Genomic DNA, 24,147 nt, shown 5'->3' on the forward strand with positions numbered 1-24,147 from the left:
TCAAATTTGTGTCTTTCTGTAACTGAAGCTCTCTGCATAAAGTCTTGCTGTGTCGTGTGACTGGTTTTTGAGGTAGCATTCAAAGGACACTTCAATGACCAGTGGCATCACACAGTGCAAATCTCTGCTGTGGGCCTTTTTTTTTTGAGAACCTGTAATGAAAAATGAAGTGCTGATATTTTTCTAATCAGAATAGAGAGCTGAAATGCATTTGGTGACATCCAACTGAATATTTCATTCTTTGAAATGGTCTGTGCATGAACTTTGTCCGTTTTGTGGACACAGCAGTTCAGCTTCATTAGTACCTTCTAGTACATAACGGGTACCTATAGGGAAGTTGGAGAGCGATTTTTGATCAGGAAGTGCAGTGAAAGGTCAAGGAGTAATGGCCTTAAATTAAAAGGAGGTAGATTTAGATTAGATATTCAGATGAAATTATTCACTGTGAGGGTGGTGACAGAGGAACAGGTTGCCCATAGAAGCTGTAGATGTACCATTCTGGGGAGTTTTTAAGGCCAGTTCTAGTGGGAGATGCCTCTGCCCATGAATGGAAAGTTGGAACTACGTGGCCCTTGGGGTCCCTTTTCAGCCAAATCAGTCTGTGTTTCTATAAATGGCCCTTCTTGTAAGAGTTTCTGTCAAGTTCTCATCCCACAGTGCTTGCAGAAGCAAATGAGGGATCATGCTTCTTGTCTGCGTGGTGCTGGCACAGCTCACAACTGCTCAGCACCAAGAGTGGGGGGGAAGAAACAGGACCAATGCCACTCCTTGTCTAGGAGCATCCTTCTCTCTCTGTCCAGGCAGCAGGGCTTGAAGCAGCTGATGTCGTCATGATTTAGTGGAGGGTTGTTAGAGTTAGGGTAGTATGGTTAGGTTGTGGTTGGATCTTTAAGGTCTCTTCCAAAATGAGTGATTCTGTGATTTCTGATGATTCTATAAATTCTGATGATTCTATGATGGGAACTCCAACTGAATTGACTCAGGAAGGAAGAACAGAACTATTTGCTGTCCAACTTACTTACATTTGAAGAGCTTTTCATGTAAATGGGAGAAAAAGACAGAATTCTTTCTGTGCTATCTGAAAGACTAAGAGAGTTAGAGAGTTTTGTGGGCGATTGTTCTGTTTCAATATTAAAAAAAAATAATAATTATTAATATGGTTGTGCTTTCTCTTGTTATTAAATTCTGCAAAGGAAATAGTCATTCTATGTTACTACCTACTGGATATGGATTATTATTGACTACAAAAACTAGGATTTGTGTTCTATTTACATATTTGCTAACAGGATGTTATTGGAAAACATTAAAGGTACTCCGTTTGCTATTCTTGTTAATGGAACCTAGTTGTAGACTGTTAGAAAAGGTTAGCAGTCATTTGGTTGAATAGCTAAATGGTTTAATTGCTTAAAAGCAAGACAAAACAACAAAAACATTAATTAAGGAGCAAACTTACTGGCTTCGTGTGCTGGGCTGTTGCATTTTCTCTTGCTATTTTTCTGTCCATTAGTTTTGCAAATGACGTTGAAAGAGTTGGTTTGGACGAAACACTTCTGGTTTTGCTGTAGCTGGTCTGAAATTTTAATAGATATTTCACTAACATCCATGTTTACCTTCATGGCGGTTATGGTTCCTGTGTATTGTATGTATGTGGTTACATACATGTGGTATATGTCAGTTTTTGTGACTAAGGAATTAACTTTTTAAACAGAGCAGCTGAACGGCACCAGAAAGAAATAAATGTGTAACTAGAGGGAAGCAGTAGAAGGTCCATTTGTGTTTTGTGTCTACTTTTCAGTCCCTGAAAATAATTTTTCCTATTAGTATTCAGTGACTTTATACCAAAAAAAAGGCCAAGAAGGAAGGCAGGAAGACTTTTTCAAGTTGTTGGTCAAAGAAGATAGATGAAAATTGGCAGCTTAAAGAATTCAGGATGCTTTCAGAGAAGAACTAGTTTTGGGAAGCGTTCTGCTTCATATGTGTAAATAAGCAGCTCATATTTGTGGAAGTAATGTTCAGCATTTCTAGATACTCAAAAGTTAACTTTTTTCTTTTTATTTTATTTATTTTTATTTTATTTTATTTATTTTTATTTTATCTAGTTTTAACTAGACAAGCAGGATTCCAAGATGCTTCCAGAGTTGGTGGTTGAGGTCTGCTAATGCTACAAGTAGTCAGCTCATATCCTCCATTTCACAAGTGATTCACACTCCACTGTAAATTGAGCTAGAAGCAATACACATACATACACACACACACACACACACACACACAAAAAAAAAAAAAAAAAAAAAGCCTGTTGTAAGGTTCCAGAGGTTGTAAGGTTGTAATGTTCCAGAGTTTTGCTGCTGTGATAGCTAAAACTTGTCTACTAATTCTTCCTAAATTAGTTCATGGTCAATTTATATCCATTTACTGTATGTCCTGTGGTTTAAGTAGCTTTTCCTTTTACAAGTAATTTCATCCTCATGTATTTTTAGAGGGAAAATTATTCCTCTACAGTCCTTGCTTTTACTAAGCAAAAGGAGCCACTGACTCTTTTTTGCCCCCTTTCATCTGGTAGACTTCACATTTGTACAGTTATGTGAGTAAACTTCCTTTGAACAAAAGTTGTGTGTTTCAATTAATGTTTTAACTTACATGCTTTACAGCTGGGAAATGAACTGTAGGGAAAAAAGAGCTTGAAAACTGCGAACTTGATTCATCTTGTCAAGTAGTTTGCTGTTGTTTGTTTGTTTGTTTGTTTTGGAGGTTTTTTTTCAGGGTATTTGGGATTATGCTCTTTTATTTATTTAGCTTGAGTATCCCTAGCCACTGTAGAAAGTTTATTAAAACTGGCAAAAGCTTTTAAGAGCTTCTGTACTCATCTAAGCTCACCAGTTGAGCCGGCTTCCTTGTATCAAGCATCGTTATTGCAAAGACATACTTTTGTTCATGCTTGTGTAAGGAAAAAGGCAGGCTTTGTATCTCTGTAACGACTAAACACAGATACATACTTAATGCAGATTTCTTGTCCTGATTCACAATTGGCTTTTGGTCAGTGCTCTGCACTGTACCCCCCTCCTCTTTCATATTCTTTCTATCTACTCCTTATGCCTTCTGACGAGTAACCTCTGACGAGTAGTTATCATTTAAAAGTGCATACAGAGGAAGGGAATGGCATATCCAGAACAGATCCATTCCTGGCAGAGGAGGAACTTCCATATGTGGCCATCTGCCTCCACTGCTGGGAGCTATCAGAGACTAGGCTGTGCCCGCAAGGTGCGAGTTTCCACTTAGGGGCATTATTCCTCTGCATCTAGAAACTGGTCATTCAGAGCCAACGTTTTCTTTTGTCCCTACACTTACTGTAGACAGTAGAAATGACAACGTGAGATAAAAAATTAACTTTCTCCTTGAAAAAAAGTGCCCCAAAGATGTCTTCAATGTAACAAAGCATAATAAAAAGCTTTAAAAAAAAAAAAGTTTGATTGTGGAAATAGATGAACATTTAATCCTTTCATTTCCCCCCCACATAAAAATGGAAATGTGCATGCAGGAAGCTTTTTCTGACAGTTTGTCATTTTTTATAGACTCATCATTCATTCATTGTCACTCCTTTTCGGATGAATGGAAAGGAACTTATTTTTGACTGAAAAGTTTGAAAGCCAATAGAAGAAGAAGCAGAGACTCCATCTGCCATTGCCATTTTCCAACTTTATCCCTAGAAATCAGCTATAGGGGAAAGAAGGAAGAAAGGAAGGAGGGAATTGAAACTACCAGAGTGGATCTGAACAAAAAATGCAAAGCATTTCAAAGGTCATGGGCTTACATTGTTACAGTCTATGGGTCTCACCTTTTCTGCCCCTCTCCATGCTCCTCAGTACCTCAAGCACTTCTCCAACATGGCTGTGCACCATGAGGCCTGCCCTTCAGAGACTGCTACAGAGCAGCTCCCCCAGTCCTCCTGCCCCACTGTGAGCCTCTTCTGGGCTGCAGGGAGCTTCTGCTCCGTGCCTGGAGCACCTCCTGCCCTCCTGCTGCACTGACCTTAGAGGTTATTGAGCATATTTATATGCCTGCATAATCCTGTTTGAGCTTAAAGCCAGGGAGGAACTGATTTTTCATCTGGAAAGTGAAGTATCTCTCTTTAGGTACATCTCTTTAGACTATTTTTCTGTTAGTTTTACTCAATGAAAATTGCATTTTTAATTTTTCTTCACAACTTTTCCTATCTTTGTTTAACCTGAAACTAGAAATAGAAGCTCATAAATCTAGTCAGCTTGTATTACCAGTAGCCACAGGGAAAACCAGTGATCAATCAGGACTGATTTCACAAGGACAGTAGGAGCAGTTTCATGCCTGGTCAAGGTTTTTAGGTCATATCCATCCTCCTGTTTACATTTTGTTTTGTTCAGACCAAATCTCATAAATAATAGAAATGAAAATATTTGAAATTAATGCAATTAATTCAATACTCAATCGTGCATCCAAGCAGTTGTTTATGTTTTTATATGTTTGTGAGAGAAAGAGAATGTCTGTTAGAGGACCAACTGTATTTTGTTTTGTTTTGCTTTGTTTGGAGTAGAAGTATGGGAAGGAAAAAAAAAAACAACCTTAAAGTTCAAGTAATAAATTGAGAGTGCAAGTATTAGAACATGTACTGGGCAGAAAAGATAAATTTGGTAATAATGATAAATAAAAGTGCTTTTAATCCAGGAAGTGTAATTGACGTATGCATACCAAGACAATTTCTTGTGTTTGTGTTAACCAATTACTTCTCTTAATATGCAGAAGAGCTTATACTGGAAATAGGAAGGAAGTCCCTTACAGACTGACTTGGGGCTAATGGGCAGATACTCTTTCAAACGTGAGGCTACGTGTTACAGATGGAGAAGATGTATATGTTCTTTCATTCTGTTGAATTCTGAGCCAGTGATCAGAAGCAAATAATACTTTTTTAAATTCCCATGAAGTCTACTGGTTTGATTCAAGAAGTTTTCCTGAGACTTTGGAGGGAAAAAGTTTTTCTGATTGAAAATGGATAAAGGAAAAAGACCAACCTCTTTGCAGTTTGAAAAGCTATTATCAGAAGCATAGAGGAAGGAGAGAAAGATTCTGTAGGAAAAATAGAAATAGAGATTATAATCCTCCATCTTCCACCTTCTAAAAGAAATACTTTTTTTTTTTCCTGAGTACTTTGAGGTGTATACACAGGGTCATCTCCCACTGGATCATGTGCTCAGTCCAAGCTCTAAGATAGCTAGTTATTAAGGATTTTCTTATATTTGCTTTTCTAAGGCATTGTATATACTTCTGATCTTAAAACTTTGGGAATGCTGTAATACTTTGAATGCTCATTTAAGCATACAGTTGTGAATCCATGATTTCCACATCACTAATTTCTCAGTACCTTCTGTATGACTTCTGTAATTTGTAATTCACAGAGATACTTGTCATAAAAGCTTTAATTAAAGCTCATGAATTATGAAACTAACAGAACTGGAAGAATTAAGAATCATTTTTGACATTTCTTAAGTTACTAAATTTGGTCAGAGCAGAAAGAAGATGTGAGAAAAAAAAAAAAAAGAATGGATGTAGATGCTTAGCCCTATCTTGGATAATCTAGTGAAATTGATCAGCAAGAACTGGTTAAGGTAATACAAAAGAAGTGTTAGGTGGTTAACTTTATTATGCATTTGAAAAAAGTCTGCTTAATTCAAGTCAAGGAGAGAAAACAAACTAAACATGAGTGACTTAAAGGTTACAAATAACTCCACCAACCACTTCAAAAAATCATTTTATCAAATGAGTCAATGAATCTTCTTGTTTCTATCAAGCTGAAACTACTGAATGTAACAGCTTTGGTAAAGCCATATGAACATACCTTTTGTCTATGAGTTAATCCTGTTAGGCCAAAAAAATTCCAAGTGAATTGTTAGTAACATGCGAATTTATTATATTTCTCTCAGCTTATCATAGAAGCATAGAACAGTTTGGGTTGGAAGGGACCTTTAAGATCACCTAGTTCCAGCTCCTCTGCTATAGGCAGGGACACCTCCCTCTAGACCTGGTCACAGCCCCATCCAGCCTGGCCTTGAATGTTTCCAGGGAGGGAAACCCACAACCTCAGTTTTGTTTTTCATATATATGTTTAATTTGATGAGACAAAAAGATATATTTTGAAATTACACTTTGAATAACCTTCCTCCCTCTCTTTTTCATCTGTGTGCAGAGGATTACTTCTTCAAGAGAACAACAGGTTTTCAGAGGCATTGCATTACTATAAACTGGCTATTGGTAGCAGACCCACATTAGCTTGTAAGTATTTCAGCTCAACAAACTTGCATGACATTGATTAGCATTTTAAAGGATATCTTCCTACTCTTTAATAACACTTTTTTTTTTCCCCACACACATTTTTTTCTTTCTGAAAGTGAAAGAAGAGATTTCACCCTTTCCAAGCTGGAAACATTGTTTTACTGTGGTGAAATTTTACAGTGGTTTTATTTACTGTGGTGAAGGGAAGAAGCAGATAGGGGTTTAACACTGGACAGCACAGGTAGAAGTTAAAATGTTTCTGGCATTGTTATCTGTAGATATTTCTGCCCAAATTTATAGGCTCCTGTTATCTCTTTTCTACAGCCGGTCTCTGATTATTTTACTAATTGTTGTAAGTGAATAATATAAATATTTTAAAGTCTTTTAATTTTTTTTTTCTTATATGGAAAAAATGGAAATAATCCATAAGGTGTTGCCCAAACTTAAGTGTTGTTCCAAAATTAATTAAATACTTTTAAAGTGATTTTTTTTTGTAGGTGAAATATTGAATCTTCCACATGTCCATGTGTGTGTGTACACATACATATGCATAGACATATCAATATATTTTTATCAAAAAAAGATCAAGTTTTCAACATTTCAAGCACTGACAGTATATGCTTGATACACTCCTAATAAGAGGAATGACATGGAGTGCACAGCCTAACCAGTATTCCCTTTTCACTTTCCTCAGTCTTTATAGCTTCTATTCTCCTTTCCTTGCTTCTGAACAATTACACTCTTACCTGTTCCTCTTTATAGCAGTAATTGATCTATATTATACAAAAGCAAATTATATAGTAACAGGATCTCTTTCTGATATTACTTTAAAAATGTGACATTTCTTTCCATCTTCACAGCTGCCTATTTAAATACTGGCATCATCCTGATGAACCAAGGGAAGACAGAGGAAGCCAGGAGGACATTCCTGAAGTGTTCAGAGATCCCTGATGAAAATTTGAAAGATCCTCATGCTCATAAAAGCTCTGTTACTAGTTGTCTTTATAATTTAGGAAAACTTTTTCATGAACAAGGACACTATGAGGTAACCCTCCAGATTTGTTACAATAGCATGCACAAATAGTGGCCCACTGTTTCCATCCAGACTGTCAAAACACGACACAGGCAGTAATTGACTGAATTTCACCAAATCATGATTAGTATTCTCTGCAGAGAGTAGTTATTCTCTACAACCATGGGTGGGAAAATGTTAATTTGCAGTGTGATGTTCTGGTGTCAGAATTGGTATTATCAGTGATCACGTCTGATTATGTGCTAATTCATTCTTTTTGTCTTTGTCCCTATTGCTGGGAAAAGAATTAGGCTGCTACAGTCCAGCTGACCTAATTCATATTGGCTTTTTACTTCAAAATAGTGTGTCCATCTTTATTTATTAAAATGCATTGTTTCCAAGAATTAAACTTAGTTGGAATAATTCAAAACTTCAGTGATTGGAAACATCCCAGTTTGTTATGTATGCTAAAATCCTAGTGCTGTTTTGAGATAATTTGGCCTAAGTGCCATAGTAAGTTGAATTTTTTATAGGTAGTTACATGGCACCCAACACGTCTATCTCATTTACACGTGACTGCTGACATTTCTCTCCATTCTCCCTAGGAAATTTTTAAAGCTGGTTATTTGCTTGAGTTTTCACCTCTTACAGTATTTGAAAGAAAGTCATTGTCTTTGCATTGCCAAGGATACTTCAGCACAGGAGTTACACATGGCTTTGATCCATGTAACTCTTTCTGACTGTGAGAGCTAACTTGGTTGTTTAAGATCAGACATTCACAAGGCCTACAGATTCTCTATCACCTGACTGTCGAATCCAGCCCTGTCAGATGGCAGTTACTAATTGGTTAAAACAGGCACAGACAGCTAATACATCCATAAAGATAAGAGAACAGCAGCATATTGCCTGCATGGCTGATAGAGTGTAGAGGTAGAGTGCAATGCCTGCATGGTACAAGAGATTTTAAACATTTAAAACGTTGGGTTTCTGCCTGGTGGTCATGGCAGTCTGACCCAGGCTTGATCATACATTTAGATTTTTCAGTCACGTTTCAGTTGTCAGAAGCTGTGACTATTTGATGGGATGACGTGGAAAGCGATGCATAGTGAACAGACTGACCAGTAAGCATCCTAAGTGCTGAATGAATCATAGGTACATAATGAGGTAATTCAAAGCACAGCACGTTTGTGAAGGGAAGATGGTTTTGGCATTCCTAACTATAGTCCATCTCATTCTGTGGAGCAAAATTTTGCTTGTGCTTTTGCTTATATTTTATTATTCTTTGGTGGTAGAAAATGATTTCTTTATTTTTAGGTCACTTACTGTAGCTTAGTCATCAGAAAATCCTTTGTCTACTATTTGGTATTATCCTATATTGTTTACTAGCATATAGAATTTTATATATATTCATAAGCTCGCAAGTCTTCAAAGAATTTAAAGAAATTTTGATGTGGGAAAGGAGTTGTATCAATGGAACTAATTTGATCTCTTGCCAACAAGCTTTACTGAATTTGTATAATTTTGTAAATGAAAAATGTGAAAGTTCTGTGATATTTATAATGCAGATGTGTTTTCTCTCTCTGCATCTCTTTATTTGGAGAAGACAGATTGTTTATAATTCATATGTAGAACCACTTTTGAAATCGGTCCTTTACTAATGATTTGTCCCATGTGTGTCTCTCTCTTCAGGATGCCCTAACCGTTTACAAAGAAGCAATACAGAAAATGCCAAGGCAGTTTGCACCACAGAGTTTATACAACATGATGGGTAAGTATATTGTTACTGTGTCAGAATGAATTAGCTAATAACAACAAAATAGTTGCTTTCAGTAGATACTAGCCAAACAAGGTTCAAGAGCTTACATGCCAGTAAATGCAGTGCTGTATGAAACATGACTAGACTATCAATTGTTGGATATCTAAGAGTGTTCAGTTTTTTTAAAATTTATTTATTTCTCTTTGAAACTGAGTTTGCATTTGCTTTATAGAAAACGCAGTGGAAAGTAATCCTAATTATAACAAAATTTCATCTAATATGGTAGTATTCTTAATAAGATAGTATTCTTAATCACATCTTTACACAAAATACATTAAACGAGTGACAGGAAAAAAATGTATGTATTATTTGTACTATTCAGATCTGCAAAAAACAGGAAAGGAATTGTTCCTGAGATGTTTTAAGTGGAATTATTGTTAAAGAAGCATGCGTTTCTACTAGCCCACCTCAGTTTCTGATGAGTAGATTCTGCAAGCTCTTATCTGAGAAAGAAACAGTCTTAAGATGCGTTTGAAATAGTTTGAAGTGAAGCAGTAAAAAATACATGTAGAAGCAATTAGGATCCCTCATGCCAAAAAGGTAAGGCTCTGTGTTGGTTAACACAGCTGTCAAAAGGAGGCGCCACTCACTCTTCTCTACTTATTTGGAAAATCTATTTTTCAGTAGCTCCTTACAGGTTCTTGGACATGGGAAAAGTACTCTGAAACTGGTTGTAACTGATGCTACATATTTGCATATCTCTGTAAATGCTAAAATAAGTATTTGTCACTGTGACAAAGTATCTAATGTCTTCTTAACAATTCATACAGTTCAATGCAGATTTACTTCTTCCTAAATTCTGAGCTCTACCAGGTCAATGCAAATGGCTAAAATTTGCACATGCTTTTTTTTTTTTTTTTTTTTTTTTTTTTTTAAGAAAGTCTTAGCTAAACTATTGCTTTATCATTTTTATTTATCAGCATTTACTGATGGATTTGATGGGGTTATCTGCAGTCATAGCTCTGTGGGAATTAAACATCTACTTATTATTGGTGTCCTGTAGTGGCTTTTGATGTATTGCAGGGCTCCAGCAAACCCTCAGAAGTTTGCTTGCCCTCTTTAGTACAGATATATATTTCATAGTTCTGATAAAAGTGCTGTCAGAAGTGCAGAAATTACAAGATGAAAACCAATGCTGTTTCCCACATCATGGTTGTTTCATTATAAGGCCTGTGTCACCCTTTTTCTTTCCCATGAATAGGTGCTCCCTTTAGAATCATAATGACCTAAAAGGTTCTTTAATATATTGCTTCTTTTTCTGTTGGTTACTTTTTTAGATTCAGGAGGTCTTTCTCAGCTTTCTTTATCCTTTCCTCAGTCCACAAAGTTCAAGTTCACTCTGCTTCTGGGATTTGCATGTATTAACTCACTGAGTGACAGTGAGCACAAAGACCAGCTCAGTCCTTTGCCCAGGCTTGGCTGGTGCTACACATGCTCCCTCCACTGCTCAGTGTGCGCGCCGGGCTCCACTGCCTTTAGGCAGCTGCTGACAGCCACAAAAATCCTGGTGGCATAACAAGTCAGGGCCAGCTGAGATTGCCATAGCCTCTTTCAGGCTATTATGGGGCTCTGTAAAGTACAGCTTATGCTGTATGTGGTGTATATTTGTATTTTGGTTGCTGTTGTGATTGCAGCTTTTGCAGAGAAACCAGGACTTGCTTCACGTTCGTTGCTGAGGTGTGGCTTATTGGCTCTATTGCAGAGGCAATCTGAGAGGCTAGGTGAAGAGCCAGATGGTGACTTCAACTGCGCTCAGTGCAGCTATGCTAACAGCCAGTTTGTTTAAAGCTGTCCTGGGTGTGTCCACATCAACACTCATACTGCAGTTGGACAAATTGAATCAGACTGTTCTCTCCTGTCCGTAACAGTGTAAAGGTCAGATGGAATGTCAGAACTGGGTAGCTGTGCTGGGTTTGTCCTGTGGAAAGAAAAGATACCTCTGGGGAGTAATTTAGCCCATCTGTCCTAAACACCTATTTTAGTTTACATGAAAAATCCTCCGCAAGCATACTTCTTCTGTAAAAGGAGCTGAGATGGCTGGCTTAAAATTGCTAGATTGAGTTGGGTGAGATAAATTCCAAACACCAATTCAGTCACCTCTTTGCATCGAAAGTGACAGAAGAACAAGGCGAACACATCCATTATCAGGAGTGCATCTGCTCTGCGGTTCATACAGTGCCACTGGGTACCAGAGAGCTGACTAGATTGTTTATTTCTGTTTTGATATTCAAGACAAAGTTATAAACACTCTCACCGTAACACTACCTTTGATATACAGCTTTACATAAATTTGTCTGGCTACTGCTTGCCTTTAATTAGGAGACTTTGAGGCAGTGAGATAGGCCAGTGCTGTCAGTGCATGTGCTTGGTGCATGAAGCTGTCTCTGATCTGTGCCCATTCACTGTGTGCTGAGGAGAAGGAGGAGCAGCTGGGGTGTGCTCCCTACCTGTGCAGGAAGGATCCTTCCCTGTCAAGACATGTGGAGAGGATCTTCATAGCTTATCATGGAAGTGAAGAGTAGATACAGTTTGAGATTATGTATCTGCTGTAGTAACTGTTATGATTGATGTATTCCAGGTATCTGGCAGTAGCTCTGCTTGTTTCAGTGTCAGCATGTGATCTAAGAAAACAGTACTTCCTTTAATTTCTAATAACTAGTTGATTATTTCATTGAAGATTTTATGAAGGCTTTTTTCCGTGTATAATGTAGATAAAATACATGAAGGAAAATAAACAGAAGATGAACTGTTTGAATGAATCAGGTTTTGAGCTCCAGCACTCCAAGTGCGGCAGCATTAGCACTCCAGTAGCGTTAAGCCTTTACACCACCTGCTTTCCCTGTTTGTCTTACAGTTCTTTTCCTGCACTTGCCTCTATTGGCCTTTTGCTCTGCCAGGCCCAGGGACTCATTCCTCTAGTGTGCCAATCTGTCCAGCTGACTCATTCTTTAAAACTCAAACTAACTTCCCTGTTAAAAGAGGAAAAAATACTGGGCTTCAAGAAGCAAACCATCCGTTTGATTTTACATTTTAATCATTACACAAAAGGCCAGAAGACCTGCATCAACTATTCTAAGTTTGTGCATATGAAAAGTTGCAGAGTAGATTTTGGTCTCCTGTTGCTGTGATTTATTTTGCCAGGTGTGCAACAAGTCAGCTAAAGAAACCATATGTTTCTCTGGCTTTGTACCAAGAAGTAAAACCTTTTTCTTTTTTATTTTAATTTGAAGAACTCCAAACAGCTAAAAATTAAACTCTAAAACTAGAAACAAAATAATTATTCAACAGGCTGTGTAGGGTTGTCTCGATATTTATTTTCTCTATGTCATATTTCTTTGATGTAAATTAAAAAGTACGTACTAAGGTTACACAGATTAATTTGTTTGGCATGACAGCATGCACTACAAAGGCCAGAGTCCAGCTCAGCTGCATTAAATAGGTAATATATTTTGTTTAAAGTTTCAATTAAAACCTAGGGTCAAAAGATAAAATAGTCCCTGTGGGATCTTGAACACTTTAATGCCAATATTAGGATTGCTTAAGGATCAGCCTTTGCTCTCGATGTCTTTTGCATTCTTGAAATCTGATATTGTACAGTTGATTGTATTACATTGCTTTTAAAACCACGCTGGCCCACCTGCTACAGTAATTTGTACTCCTGCCAGTGAATTGGTGTGAGGTGGGGCATGAAAGCTTTATTTTAATATTGAAAACAACAACAGAGGTGCTGGAGTGGTGGTGTTCAGGTTTAAGCTGGCAAGATAGAGTCATAAAGATGCTTATCATAAAGATGATAAGAAGTCATAAATGCTGTGATCATACTTCATCTGCTCTTGCTGACTAATGTCTGAATGTCTATTTTCAAGTGCATTTCATGCAAAGTTTTTCAGACCTTTTTGTATGAGAGAAATGCAAGTTATAAAAGAAGCTAGCATTGCAGGAGTGAATATGGTTAATGATGTGCAGTTTAGATTTCTCCTTGCTAATGTGCTACATTGCACATGGACAGAAAACAAATCATACTATAGCGAAAGCCAGGTACAGAAAAGAAAAGGGGAGCCAGATTGTACATCTGGTGCAGAAGTTTGCATCATAGGCATGGAGGCTTAGCATGTAGAGAGATTTTTTGTGTTGATGATTGTAACATAGCTATCTATTTGATTATGCTTTTAAGTAGATGTGGCTGTTTGTACAAACCTGTTAATATTGTTAAGGTTCCTATCCTTATCCTATCCCCACTCCCACTAAATGCTTTTTTTATTGAATTACTTTTAAATGTTGTTCAGTACTCCAAGAAACACTTTTGTTGGTGTAGTTTTACAGTTCATACTGTGCAAGGCTTACTTTTTAAGAGCCAAAGATGATTAAGCTGTGAAATGGATATCCCATGTCATATCTTGTGCAGAGTGTGGTACCTCCACTTGTCTAAGCTCGAACCATCAGTGCACTTACTATGTTCCTCTATAAAGCTTTGCTGGTAATTGCTTGCTAAAGGTACATTGTGAAAACTTTTTTTCCTGCTAGATTAACTTCGTTGTAAAAAAAGGATTTTTTTAATTTCATATGTTTGTTTTGTTGGATGATCTAGAATAAGAATGGAGTTGACTCCAGTAGTAAGAAGTGTAAAAGATTTTGTTCCCTTCTCCCCCTTCAAACCCCATCCTAACTGTACCCAAACTTTGCAGACTTCTATAGTTCACATTTGCTGCTCAAAACTGTATGTAGATCTCTGGGCTGATTGACCCTTTTCCTGTTTTTTCACTTTATTCATGTGAGGGATTCAAACTGGGTATGAAAGTTACTGCACTGAGTTGCTGAGGGTACTGTGGATGCAGCATTTGAGACCAGTTTGGGTTTGTTGGGTTTTTTTTTCAGGTTCTCAGATTTTCTTAGTTTTTTCTCTTTGGGCCATTGAACTATAATTTCTTGTGAAATGCTTTTATTTTCTTAGACAAATTTCTGAAAAGGCCATGAGTCTAAGCCTGTCATGTATTTGTATTTTCAACATACAGGATTTTGTATGAAAAGAGGCATTTGTAGACTAAAAATATAATCTAGTGCTGAAACTGGACTACAGGAATCCCAGTTAGGTGTGATTCTAATGGAAAATATTTATATAAAGAGCATTTAAAAACAAACAAACAACCAAGTGTTTTGGTAGAATGTCTATGGTATACTGACAAAAAAAAAAAAATAATGAAGAGTACAATCACTAGTTCAGTTATGAATTCTTGGTCAGTTTGTACCCTTGCAGTTTACTTCTGGTTGCACATCTGTTGGAAAATGAAAATGAGCTTGTCTGTCTCAGGTGAGCTCAGTGCTGCCATTTCTGTCAATATTTTCCGTTCAGTGGAAGTCTTTGTGTAACAGGAAACAGCTGTGCTAAGTCCATGCTGTTTTGTGGTGCAACTATTTTGTTTTTCCCTTTGTTTATATAAGTTTTCCACATCAGGTATTTTTTTTTTTTCCAAAAGTAGATTACTGGTCTAATTAAATCAGATCAAAGGCTTTGCTTTGGCTAATTGAGGCCTGGAAGAATCTGCTCAAAGTAAATGTGGATTGGCTCCTATCCATCAAAAACCCGCTTAAAATACAATGCATTTCTTGAAATCTTCAAGGAGATTATTCTCTGAAAGAAAAAAAAAATACAATATGCTTAGTCTATGCAGATTGTGATGCTCATTAAGCTCACACGCTTCAGCTGTTTCAGAGAGGATGTGCATGCACTGCATATTTATCACCAAGACTGAATCTCTTGTAGTGTATCCTACACATCAATACACTATAGCAAGCTATGCTCCTAGATTTATTATGTTATTGTATGCACTGATACCTAAGGGAAAAAAAAGAAGGAAATCATATATGCTGTGCATTTATGGTAAGCACATCTGCAGCCTTAATTTGCACAAGAGGGCTGTGCAGCTGCATTGGGAAGGACACAGATTCATTATGGTGTTGCAGTACATAGGAGCAGAGGCTTCTATCTTTTTTCTAAGACCACCTCTTTATATTCCTAATTCAAAGAAATTATGGAAAAATGAAATTTAAATTGTGACTAAAGTTTCATAGGAGAGCTTTTCCTTTTTACAGTGCACCTCTGTCTTCTTTGCTGTTTTGAGTTCTACTCTGTTCTGGCCTTTTCTATGTTACAGTTTTACCATCTAGATATTTCAGTGGCAGATAATTACACATACAAGGATGATACAAAGCATATTTACCCTGCATGTCTCCTTCACAGAGAGATTTTTTTTTCAGTTGTCTTTATAGCCATTATCTCTTGAGGTCCTAAGAGAAGAAAAATTTATGTTCTTAATCTGAAACTGTGAGTATGTGGAACCTGAAGAAGCACAGTGCTTTTGCAGAAGCTTTTGCTCTTGCAGCAGGGCTTCACTGTATTCATTGATAAGTCTGCTGTGTTCCCTGCAAACAGATGGCTTTGGCTTGGGTTTTGTAGAGGTCTGGCTGCTGTAGTACTGAAAGAATTACGTTATATATAATGAACCAAGCAAATAGGAAGTCAGCATGTGGGAGGTTAATCTAGAACCACATAGATAGAAAAGGAAAAAAATATCTTTCTTCTGGAAAGAAAGATGCTTTCATGCAAATGGTTCTTAATTAACAATATGCAGTATATACTAAACCTACCATGTGTTTTCTAATTGGAAGCTTTGCTTTAAACTTGTCTTACACTTCATTATCAAGTATAAAGTCAATGGTTCTGAGGAAACAGGTGGTAGCAAACTGATTCTCTCTTACTAGTTAATATAAATATTTAATGTTTTCTACTATTGTTATTATTTATTTACTCTTAATTAATGTACCCAGGGATAATTTTAGCATTTGTTGTTCATGCTGTGTTTTTAGAGATGATCTTTCAGTCCCAAAGAACCTGGAGAAATATAGAAAGTTTGCTTACATACATACGTATATATATATACACACACGCTTGATTTCTTGACTTTGTTTTGTGCATACTAAGATATATTATGCATAATGTTATGTTACTTATTTGTGAGTGTCAGCATAATGGGGAAAAAACATTACCATGTTGTTAATATCTCTGAATTTGATCACAGGTTTTGGGGAGCATTCGTGTTGTGCTTGCTGTTGATTTTTCCCCAGCTTGGACATTTTTTGGTTTTGGTTTGATTTGGGCTTTTCTGGAGTTGTTCTTCTAGCTTGGTCAGTAAAACTCTATTGGACCAGCAATAGAGTGAGTTGGGTACTGCTGGAGCTGAAACATCAGCTACTTCTGTATGCAATCAGATATCGAGAATAGGATATGAGTATGGAATGCTATGTAGACCCTTCAATTAGCAATCCTGGTCTACTGGATGTACAGACCTGCACCCTTTTTTGGAAATATTCTATTTCCTGATAAAATTCATGTTGGCCTCCCTTAGCCTTGGATAGTGCAAATGTTAGAATTTGCACTATCCAAGGCTAAGGGATTTTTTAATAAAAAACTAATTTTTAATAAAAGACTAATTCCAATATAGGAAATGGTGATAGCAGATAACCAGTTCTAAATTACCCAAAAAAGGGCAATGTCTGTAACTCAGTTAAAGAAAGAAAGATTTGCTTATCTGTCCCAAGGATTAGGGCTCACCAAATACTCCAGAAAGAGGCATCTCCAGGTAGAGATCCTTCCGACATAGCTGCCAGCCCTTAAATGAGACTTAGGGAGGGGAAGAACTGGATTCCACCCCTTCTGGTCCCACAGGTGCATTGCTTTTACATGTGCACCCAGGACTGGCTGTGTCCCTTCACCAGGTGCTCAATCATTGGTTTAGGCTGTGGCAGCAATTCCCATACATCTGGAAACTCAAACTTCTGCCACATTTCACCAAGGATTCCTGTGTTTTATGAAAAATATAGGAAAAAAAAATCTAGTGATGAAATCCACACACCGAAGTGGCCATTTTCAGTTGTTCAGTTGGGAACAGGCACCTAGAGCTGTATACACCTGGAGCTGTTGCAAAAGAGCTGTGTAATTGTAGAATCATAGAAGTGTAATTGTAGAATCATAGAATTGCTTGAGTTGGAAGGGACCTCAAGGATCAAGTTCCAACCCCCCTGCCAGAGGCAGGGTTGCCAGCCACTAGGTCACATACTAGATCAGATTGCCCAGTATCCCATCCAACCTAGTCTCCAGAGAGGGCATCCACAACCTCTCTGGGCAATCTGTTCCAGCACCTCACTGCTCTCTCAGTGAACAACTTCCCCCTGACATCTAATCTGAATCTCCCTTCGTTTAGTTTAAAACCATTCTCCCTTGTCCTATCACCATTTACCAATGTAAAAAGTTGATTTCGCTCATCATTATAAACTCCCTTTAAATACTGGAAGGCTACAATGATGTCTTCTCACAGCCTTCTCTTTTGTAGGCTGAACAAGCCCAGTTCCTTCAGCCTACATTCATAAGAGAGTTGCACCAGCCCTTGGATCATTTTTGTGGCCCTCCTCTGGACCCTCTCCAAAAGGGGGAGATGCAGAGAACTGATTTGAAAGCTGCTTTTCTTCACCACTATGTACTTGTTGATACTGCTTATTTCCAACCTTCAAGAAATTCGATTGTATTGTTTCTTGGATTGCTTTTGTATTGTTTCTTAGTTTTGCCCTCCCAGTATAGTAAATCTTTTCTGAGAAACTTAAGGACTGCAATCATCTATACCCCAATATGTCCTTCTGACATCCTGTTCTTCAACATTGCCTGCCTCAGCCTCTCATAGTAAAGGGTTTTATTTTGAAAAGAAGTCCAACTCAGATCTTTCCATATGCAACTTTTAGCATTTTAAAATTTTAAAATTAGAATTCTGTATTCTAGTTTAATATTTTTGTGGCAGATGACCTAATTTGACTACCTATGGAGATTAGGCTTCTTTGTATTGTTCTTTCCCTCCAAAATGGTTTCAGGACTGCTTTCTTAACATTACTTTTTTTTTTTTTTTTTTTTTTTTTTTTAAAGTCTATATTCTTGATGTGATAAGGTTAATTGCAAACTCATTCTATATTATTCCTTCTACTCCTTGCTCTGCAATGTAGACTTATGACAAGAAGTAACTTTTCTGTAGCAGATGTGATAAAAATTCTGTTAGAGACTTATAACTGAAACTTGGCAGTTGGAGCTACCTCTTGCAATTCTATTACAAGGCTTCCTAAACCACACTTTTTCAGCCTTAGTGAGGCCATAACTTACAAGTCTCAGTGAGACTGTTTACTATTATTTTTTAATTGCCGACATTCAAAGCACGTCACACTTTCCAAGATCTTTGCCTATTTAGTAAATAAAGAAAATTATAAATGAGATAATAAATCTATGGGAAACTTGAAAATGTTGGGGATATTCTCACTAGCATTTGTTTGACCCTGTAGGAGAAGCCTATATGAGAATGAGCCGTCTGCCAGAAGCAGAGCACTGGTATGTGGAGTCACTGCGATCCAAGAGCGACCACATCCCTGCACATCTCACCTATGGAAAGCTTCTGGCCCTGACGGTGAGTTACTCAGCAGCTCCTGGGAGTCTTTTGAGTAGCTGAGGTGAAGGGACAGAAAGACTTCGGCCTGAAAATTACTGCAGTGTTTCACCTGTGATTTTTAGTGAAGGAATTTGATTGTGTATGTATTGTTTTGTTTTTGTGTTTTGTTTTTTTTTTTTTTAATCCATTCCTGAGCTATTACAACCTCTTTGTGAGAAGAAAGCAGTTATCAAAGAATTGAAACTTCATAATATTTTATTTAAAATGCCTTCTTTATAAATAATCAGGTCATAAGTAATGTTATTAAAAAATATTTAGTGCTTGACCCAGGTTTGTTGTGGCAATCTATGGCAAACATATGGGTGTCCCTTGGATTTGCAAATTACATGTCTCATGCTTTGGATTTACACTTCTTCAGGAGTATCTCTTTGAGCTTATGAATAGAAATAATCAACTCCTGTCTGAAAGCTACTTCTAACAATCAGAAGAGTTTGACTTTTAATCTCTTCAAAATTTACTCTGCGTTTTGAGTACAGAGAAACTTTTAGCTCCAGCTAAACTAGCCCCATAATAGAGCACGCAGTGCCAGTCAACCTTGATTTTTACAGTTTTTAGAGATTAAAAGAATTTTCTATTCTTCTCACTAAATTGGTCCTGTTTTAAAACTATCTTTTGCTTGCTTCCTAATTCACATTGCTGTTCATTTATTTTTTTTTTTTCTGGGAATATCATCTTTCCTTTCTTTTATTCCACATTTGCTTTCATTGTTTGCCCCAGTAGCTCCATATTCCCTTTCTGTGCTCTACTTATATGCCTTTATAGCTTCTTCAATCGTTATGCTTCAGCCTGATTGTTTTTCTCAACTTTTCACTAGCCGTAAGCTTTTCCTCTGACCTTGTTATTTCTTGCCCAGCCTTTAATGTGTCCTTGGACACAGGGTAGAATTCAAGTTAAGAAAAATAGTTCAGAATTAATTTTGGCTGATCCATTGCTATTAGCACAGAAGACTTCTACCTGAGCAACAAGTGGCAACATAAATAGAAAGAATTAAAAATGGTTCTGTGTTGTCACATGATGTCCTGTAGAGAGTTTGGTAAAAGCTGTCTGGATTAGAGTTTTCAACTTCTACTGGAAGGCAAGCTGTTAGTGTTATATCCCCACTGCATGTCCATCTCAGGATCTGGAAAGGCATTTTTACTACGTATTATTAACATTTCCAGATCCAGGTAAAATTTTGCAGATATTCTTAAATGTATGCACTTACTGATTACCTTCCTCTGGAATACAAATATAAGTAGGTTATACAGCAAAATTTCCTAATTATTGGCTTCCTTTTAGATCTTTGATATAGAAATTCCAATGTATTAGAATTACTGTGGGGAAAGAGTTTTCTCAATTAAAATCCATAGCTTTCTCTCTCTGTCTCTTTTCTTTCTTGTACTTTGTACTTCTTTTCAATTCCGTGCATTTTCTGAACTGCTGAATATATGAAATATAGGAACTATTAAGGAAAATCTTGCAGTTAGTCTGGGAAAAAAATCTCAGTTTTCTTCAAAGTAACAAGGTCTCAGAATCTGATAACTCCTAAAAAACATTGTGTGCCATTAAAAAGAAATTCTGAATTTTGTCCCCTCGTTATGAATGTTCAGTTATTGGTTTAAACATAAGTGGCATACCCACACTATGGGAAGGAAGTGATGAACTGTGTATATACATAAAGTAGAATTGAGCTGTTTACTTTTCTTCAGGGATATTGTCCCTTTTAAGGGACAAAATACTTAGGTGGATTTTGTCTTGAGGATCTGAACTGTGCTTGTGGAAGAATGTGTCTTATTAGCAAAAAGGGCAGGACTTATACACAGCTTTGAAGTCCATTTTAATAACAGCAGCATAGGCTGAAAAAGTGTTACTGATGTCTGTCAGACCTGTAGTAATGTCTTTATAAACACAAGAAAGCACAATGATGTCAATGTAATTAAAGGTAGTGGAAATCTGGAAAAATGGAAAAATGGAAAAATGTTGGTTTGTCTTTTATGTGGTTGAATTTGGTATTTGTTTCTTTTTTTTTGTTTTTGTTTTGTTTTTGTTTTGTTTTGTTTTGTTTCTTTGAGTTACAAAGCCTGAAAAGACCTTCAATAAGAAGTTGGATCATGGAGAGATTTGGCAGTAGAATATGAATTTTTGTGTCCATGTTGGTCGCTTGTCCTTAATCAGTTTTGCAGTCTACCATCTGCTCAATGATTCATATTAAATGAGTTTTGACTAGTCTCTAATACTCTAGCCTATACTAGTTCTAGTTCCTATCACAAATATATGATGCCATAATTGACATCCTTCCTAGAAGTCTGCATGGACTTCCTTGGGATTCAGTACTGTTAAGAACTACTCCCTTTGGTGTAGTTATTTTAGTCCATACTGAAACAGAGGTACCACTGTGATTTATTCTTCACTTAAACTTTGCTACCTAGGCTTCTGGTCATTTATTCACATCACAGCTGGTGTATTTATGAGAGAGAAAATCCTACTTCAGTAAGTTTTCAGATGTTAGAAGAGAGATGGCTTATAGGCTTGTTTCTCCTCATCTGTCATCTGGTTTTTTGGAACTAAACTTTCAGACTTTGTGCAATCCTTTGTCTAAGTGCTGAAACCAAACTATTGATAACACTTCTCTGTCTCTTTCCCAGGAGAGAAAGGTGAGATGGCTGATAAAGTGAGGGATGGGAGTGGATGCTAATATAGATAGAAAATTCTTCTCAGTCAGTAAAATTGAGGGATGAGGGGTGAGAGGAGGATGGTTTCAGACAAGTTCCAAAGTTCCAGCCAAAGGCAATTGTACTATTAAAAAAAAAAAAAAAAAAAAAGCAGTAAAATCTGACCCATAAAGTTCACAAGTTAAGCTGTTTTAATTCCTGTCTTAAATTCTAATAAAGTGGCTTAATTTAGTGTTTTTCCTTCTTAAGTCTGCTGCCAGTATTAATGCTTACTGAGAGCAGCATGGCATGATTCATTTATTCTCTTAGTGCCAATCCTGATACCTGGGCCAGCTTCTTGTACCTTCTGAGTCTTTTTACCTTCCAGTGAGGAAATATGAGGCTGACCTATGCCGAGTGTGTAGATTGTAGATTGTAAAACTGCTTGTTCATTATAGCAGGCTCTTGCTTCCTGGCTTTCAGCAAAAGTTTGTCAGGTTCATAAACAGGGACACTGAGACAAATGTACATTCTAGAATGTAATCCATTGTTTTATTCATGTTATCTGGCCTTGATTCTGTCAAACACAAGCTAGCATCTCTGCACGTGAAAAAGTATGTTTTCTAAATTCACAATTACCTGCCATTTCTTTTTTTCTTTTTTTCTTTTCTTGTAATAATGGATTCTGCAGCACACATACAATAAAGACACTATATACCAGGTCAGTTTAGTAGCTTAACAATAAAAAAAAAAAAGTGTACTTTTCATTCCAACTTAAGCAATAATCATCATGGACAATATTGTCTAGTAAGTCTACTTTGATCTGGTAATTAAATAAAGTGATATCTCAAGGACTTTTTCAAGTTGAATTTTTCTATGATTTTATGTAACTTTTTTTGTTTTAATGCTGAAGATAGTTCCAGTTTACTGAAATACATTGTTCTGAATGAAGTCCCAAGTATACACGTAATTCAAAAGCTTATTATTCTCTTTTATTGAAAAGAAATTTCAGAAGATTTGCTTCTACCAGAATGGGTTACATTTTGTAAAGTAATGGATTGCATCATTTTTACAGTTTTAAAAAGATAAATCACAATTCATCCACTGTGATAAAATTAAAATGATTGCAATTATGCTGTGAATGACAGATGCTAATTCATGTCATCATCTCTATCCATTTTCATGTAGCTAATATTGCTGCTGCTCCAAAGGGCAATTTAAATTTTAAACTTGTTTTTCATGAGAGATTAAATGAACAACAGCAAGCAAAAGCATACCCTATGCATTTTCTTTACTTTTGCTAGTTCTCATGCTTTTTTATATGCTCACTATGAGCACATAAATTTATAAATGATTTCATAAGCTTCCATGTAGTCCAGAAAATCTTAAAAGACAACATGATGTTATTTATGTATGAGTTTCTCTATCCTGCAGATGAATGTTACTGAAAACCTGAATGTTAGTCAGCAGTTTGTTTATTTCTGGAAATGATTTAACAAATAGTTTGAAATGTACTTATTCACAGCGTACAGGCAATTTGTGAAGTATTTTTTTTTTCTTTTGAGGTTAGAATTATGGGAAAATTGATAGTATAAGGCGTTACAAGCCCAATCTCTAACAGGTCATCAGACAAACCTGAAGAAACAATATTTTCTTCTGTAAAGGCTACGTAGTTTTTTGCACATATGTATCTGAAAATGTGGACTGATGCAAAATCAAGGAAACCCAATAAAAGTAAAACATGAAATAAAAATCCAAGTAAAACCAGCTTCCCTTCAACACCTCTGAAAACCTGCTGATGGTTACTTCTTGTCCAGCAATAATAATTTGAAATGTTAGATGTAGCATTTCTGCACAAAATTGTTCTCATTTAAGCATACTTTATGAATAACTGTAAAGATACATAAAAATCAAAATACATTGTTCAGCTTGTTATAACTGGAATTTACATTTTAATATAAACTACATGCACAGAATGCAACGTGCACATGCAAACACACACACACATACATGCACACACCGAGGTGTTAATTTGTCATTGACTCTTGAAGTACCTAAATGGTGTACCTAAGTTTAGTGCAAATGCATGTCTCTATTCCTGTTCACTTTTCTGGATACAAGAAATGATAGATGGACTTCTGTTGTACATGCAGAAAATAACAACTTAAGGCTCAAAAGAATGGCTCATGAACGTATAGTCTTACTGCCTGGTATTATAAGTCACAGATATTTCATAAACCGTATATTGGACAATATTATATGTTTATATCTGAAAATTACAGTTCACTAGGCTACACTTTTCCTGAAAATATATTAGAACAGTAAAAAAAAAGTAGTGGTTAAAAGCATGTATGTAGTCGCTCACAATTGGATGAGTTGAAAGACAGATAGATGACAGGGGCTTAACTTTTTTTATTGTGCATTTTTCAGAAGTGTGGCTCTTTAGGACAGCATTGCTTTAGCATTGTGTATTTCCAATCATTTTTCATATCTTTAACTTGTTGTGCTGCATAAATTGCTTGATAAATTTATCTGTCAGTGTACTGTGATAGTTATCCTAGCTGGTCTACAGTAGTACATGAGTCTAGAGTCATAGCACCTGGGTCTCATCCATTGCTTAGGTAATTTATTTTTATATAACAAAGAAAATCATTGTTTTTGTAAAAGGCTTTACATTTGTGAGCCTCCCAGTTCTAAGATAAAAATGAGTCTGTCAGAATGGCAGTACCAGGTGAGGCCTTGAGCACATGCTGTAATTCTTTTTCCATTTTATGAACAGACTTTCCAGGAGAAAAAAGGTTGGATATCATGCTGAAAAAAAAAACAACCATGCATAGGTGAGGCTTTTATAAT

General features: G+C 36.5%; 1 protein-coding gene across 1 annotated transcript in view; it reads left to right on the forward strand.

Annotated features, from left to right (window-relative positions):
• Nucleotides 1-24,147, forward strand: part of TMTC2 (transmembrane O-mannosyltransferase targeting cadherins 2) — a 234,499-nt gene that overhangs the window by 163,722 nt on the left and 46,630 nt on the right. Inside the window, exons 5-8 of the mRNA XM_042815952.1 lie at nt 6,212-6,297; nt 7,158-7,342; nt 8,999-9,077; nt 18,501-18,622. Coding sequence (XP_042671886.1) covers nt 6,212-6,297; nt 7,158-7,342; nt 8,999-9,077; nt 18,501-18,622 — 472 coding nt within the window. The remainder of the gene's footprint in view (nt 1-6,211; nt 6,298-7,157; nt 7,343-8,998; nt 9,078-18,500; nt 18,623-24,147) is intronic.

The sequence above is a fragment of the Centrocercus urophasianus genome, unplaced genomic scaffold (assembly GCF_019232065.1).
Source record: "Centrocercus urophasianus isolate 14NV4802_14NV808 unplaced genomic scaffold, USGS_Curo_1.0 seq_15, whole genome shotgun sequence".
NCBI classification, from domain to species: domain Eukaryota; kingdom Metazoa; phylum Chordata; class Aves; order Galliformes; family Phasianidae; genus Centrocercus; species Centrocercus urophasianus.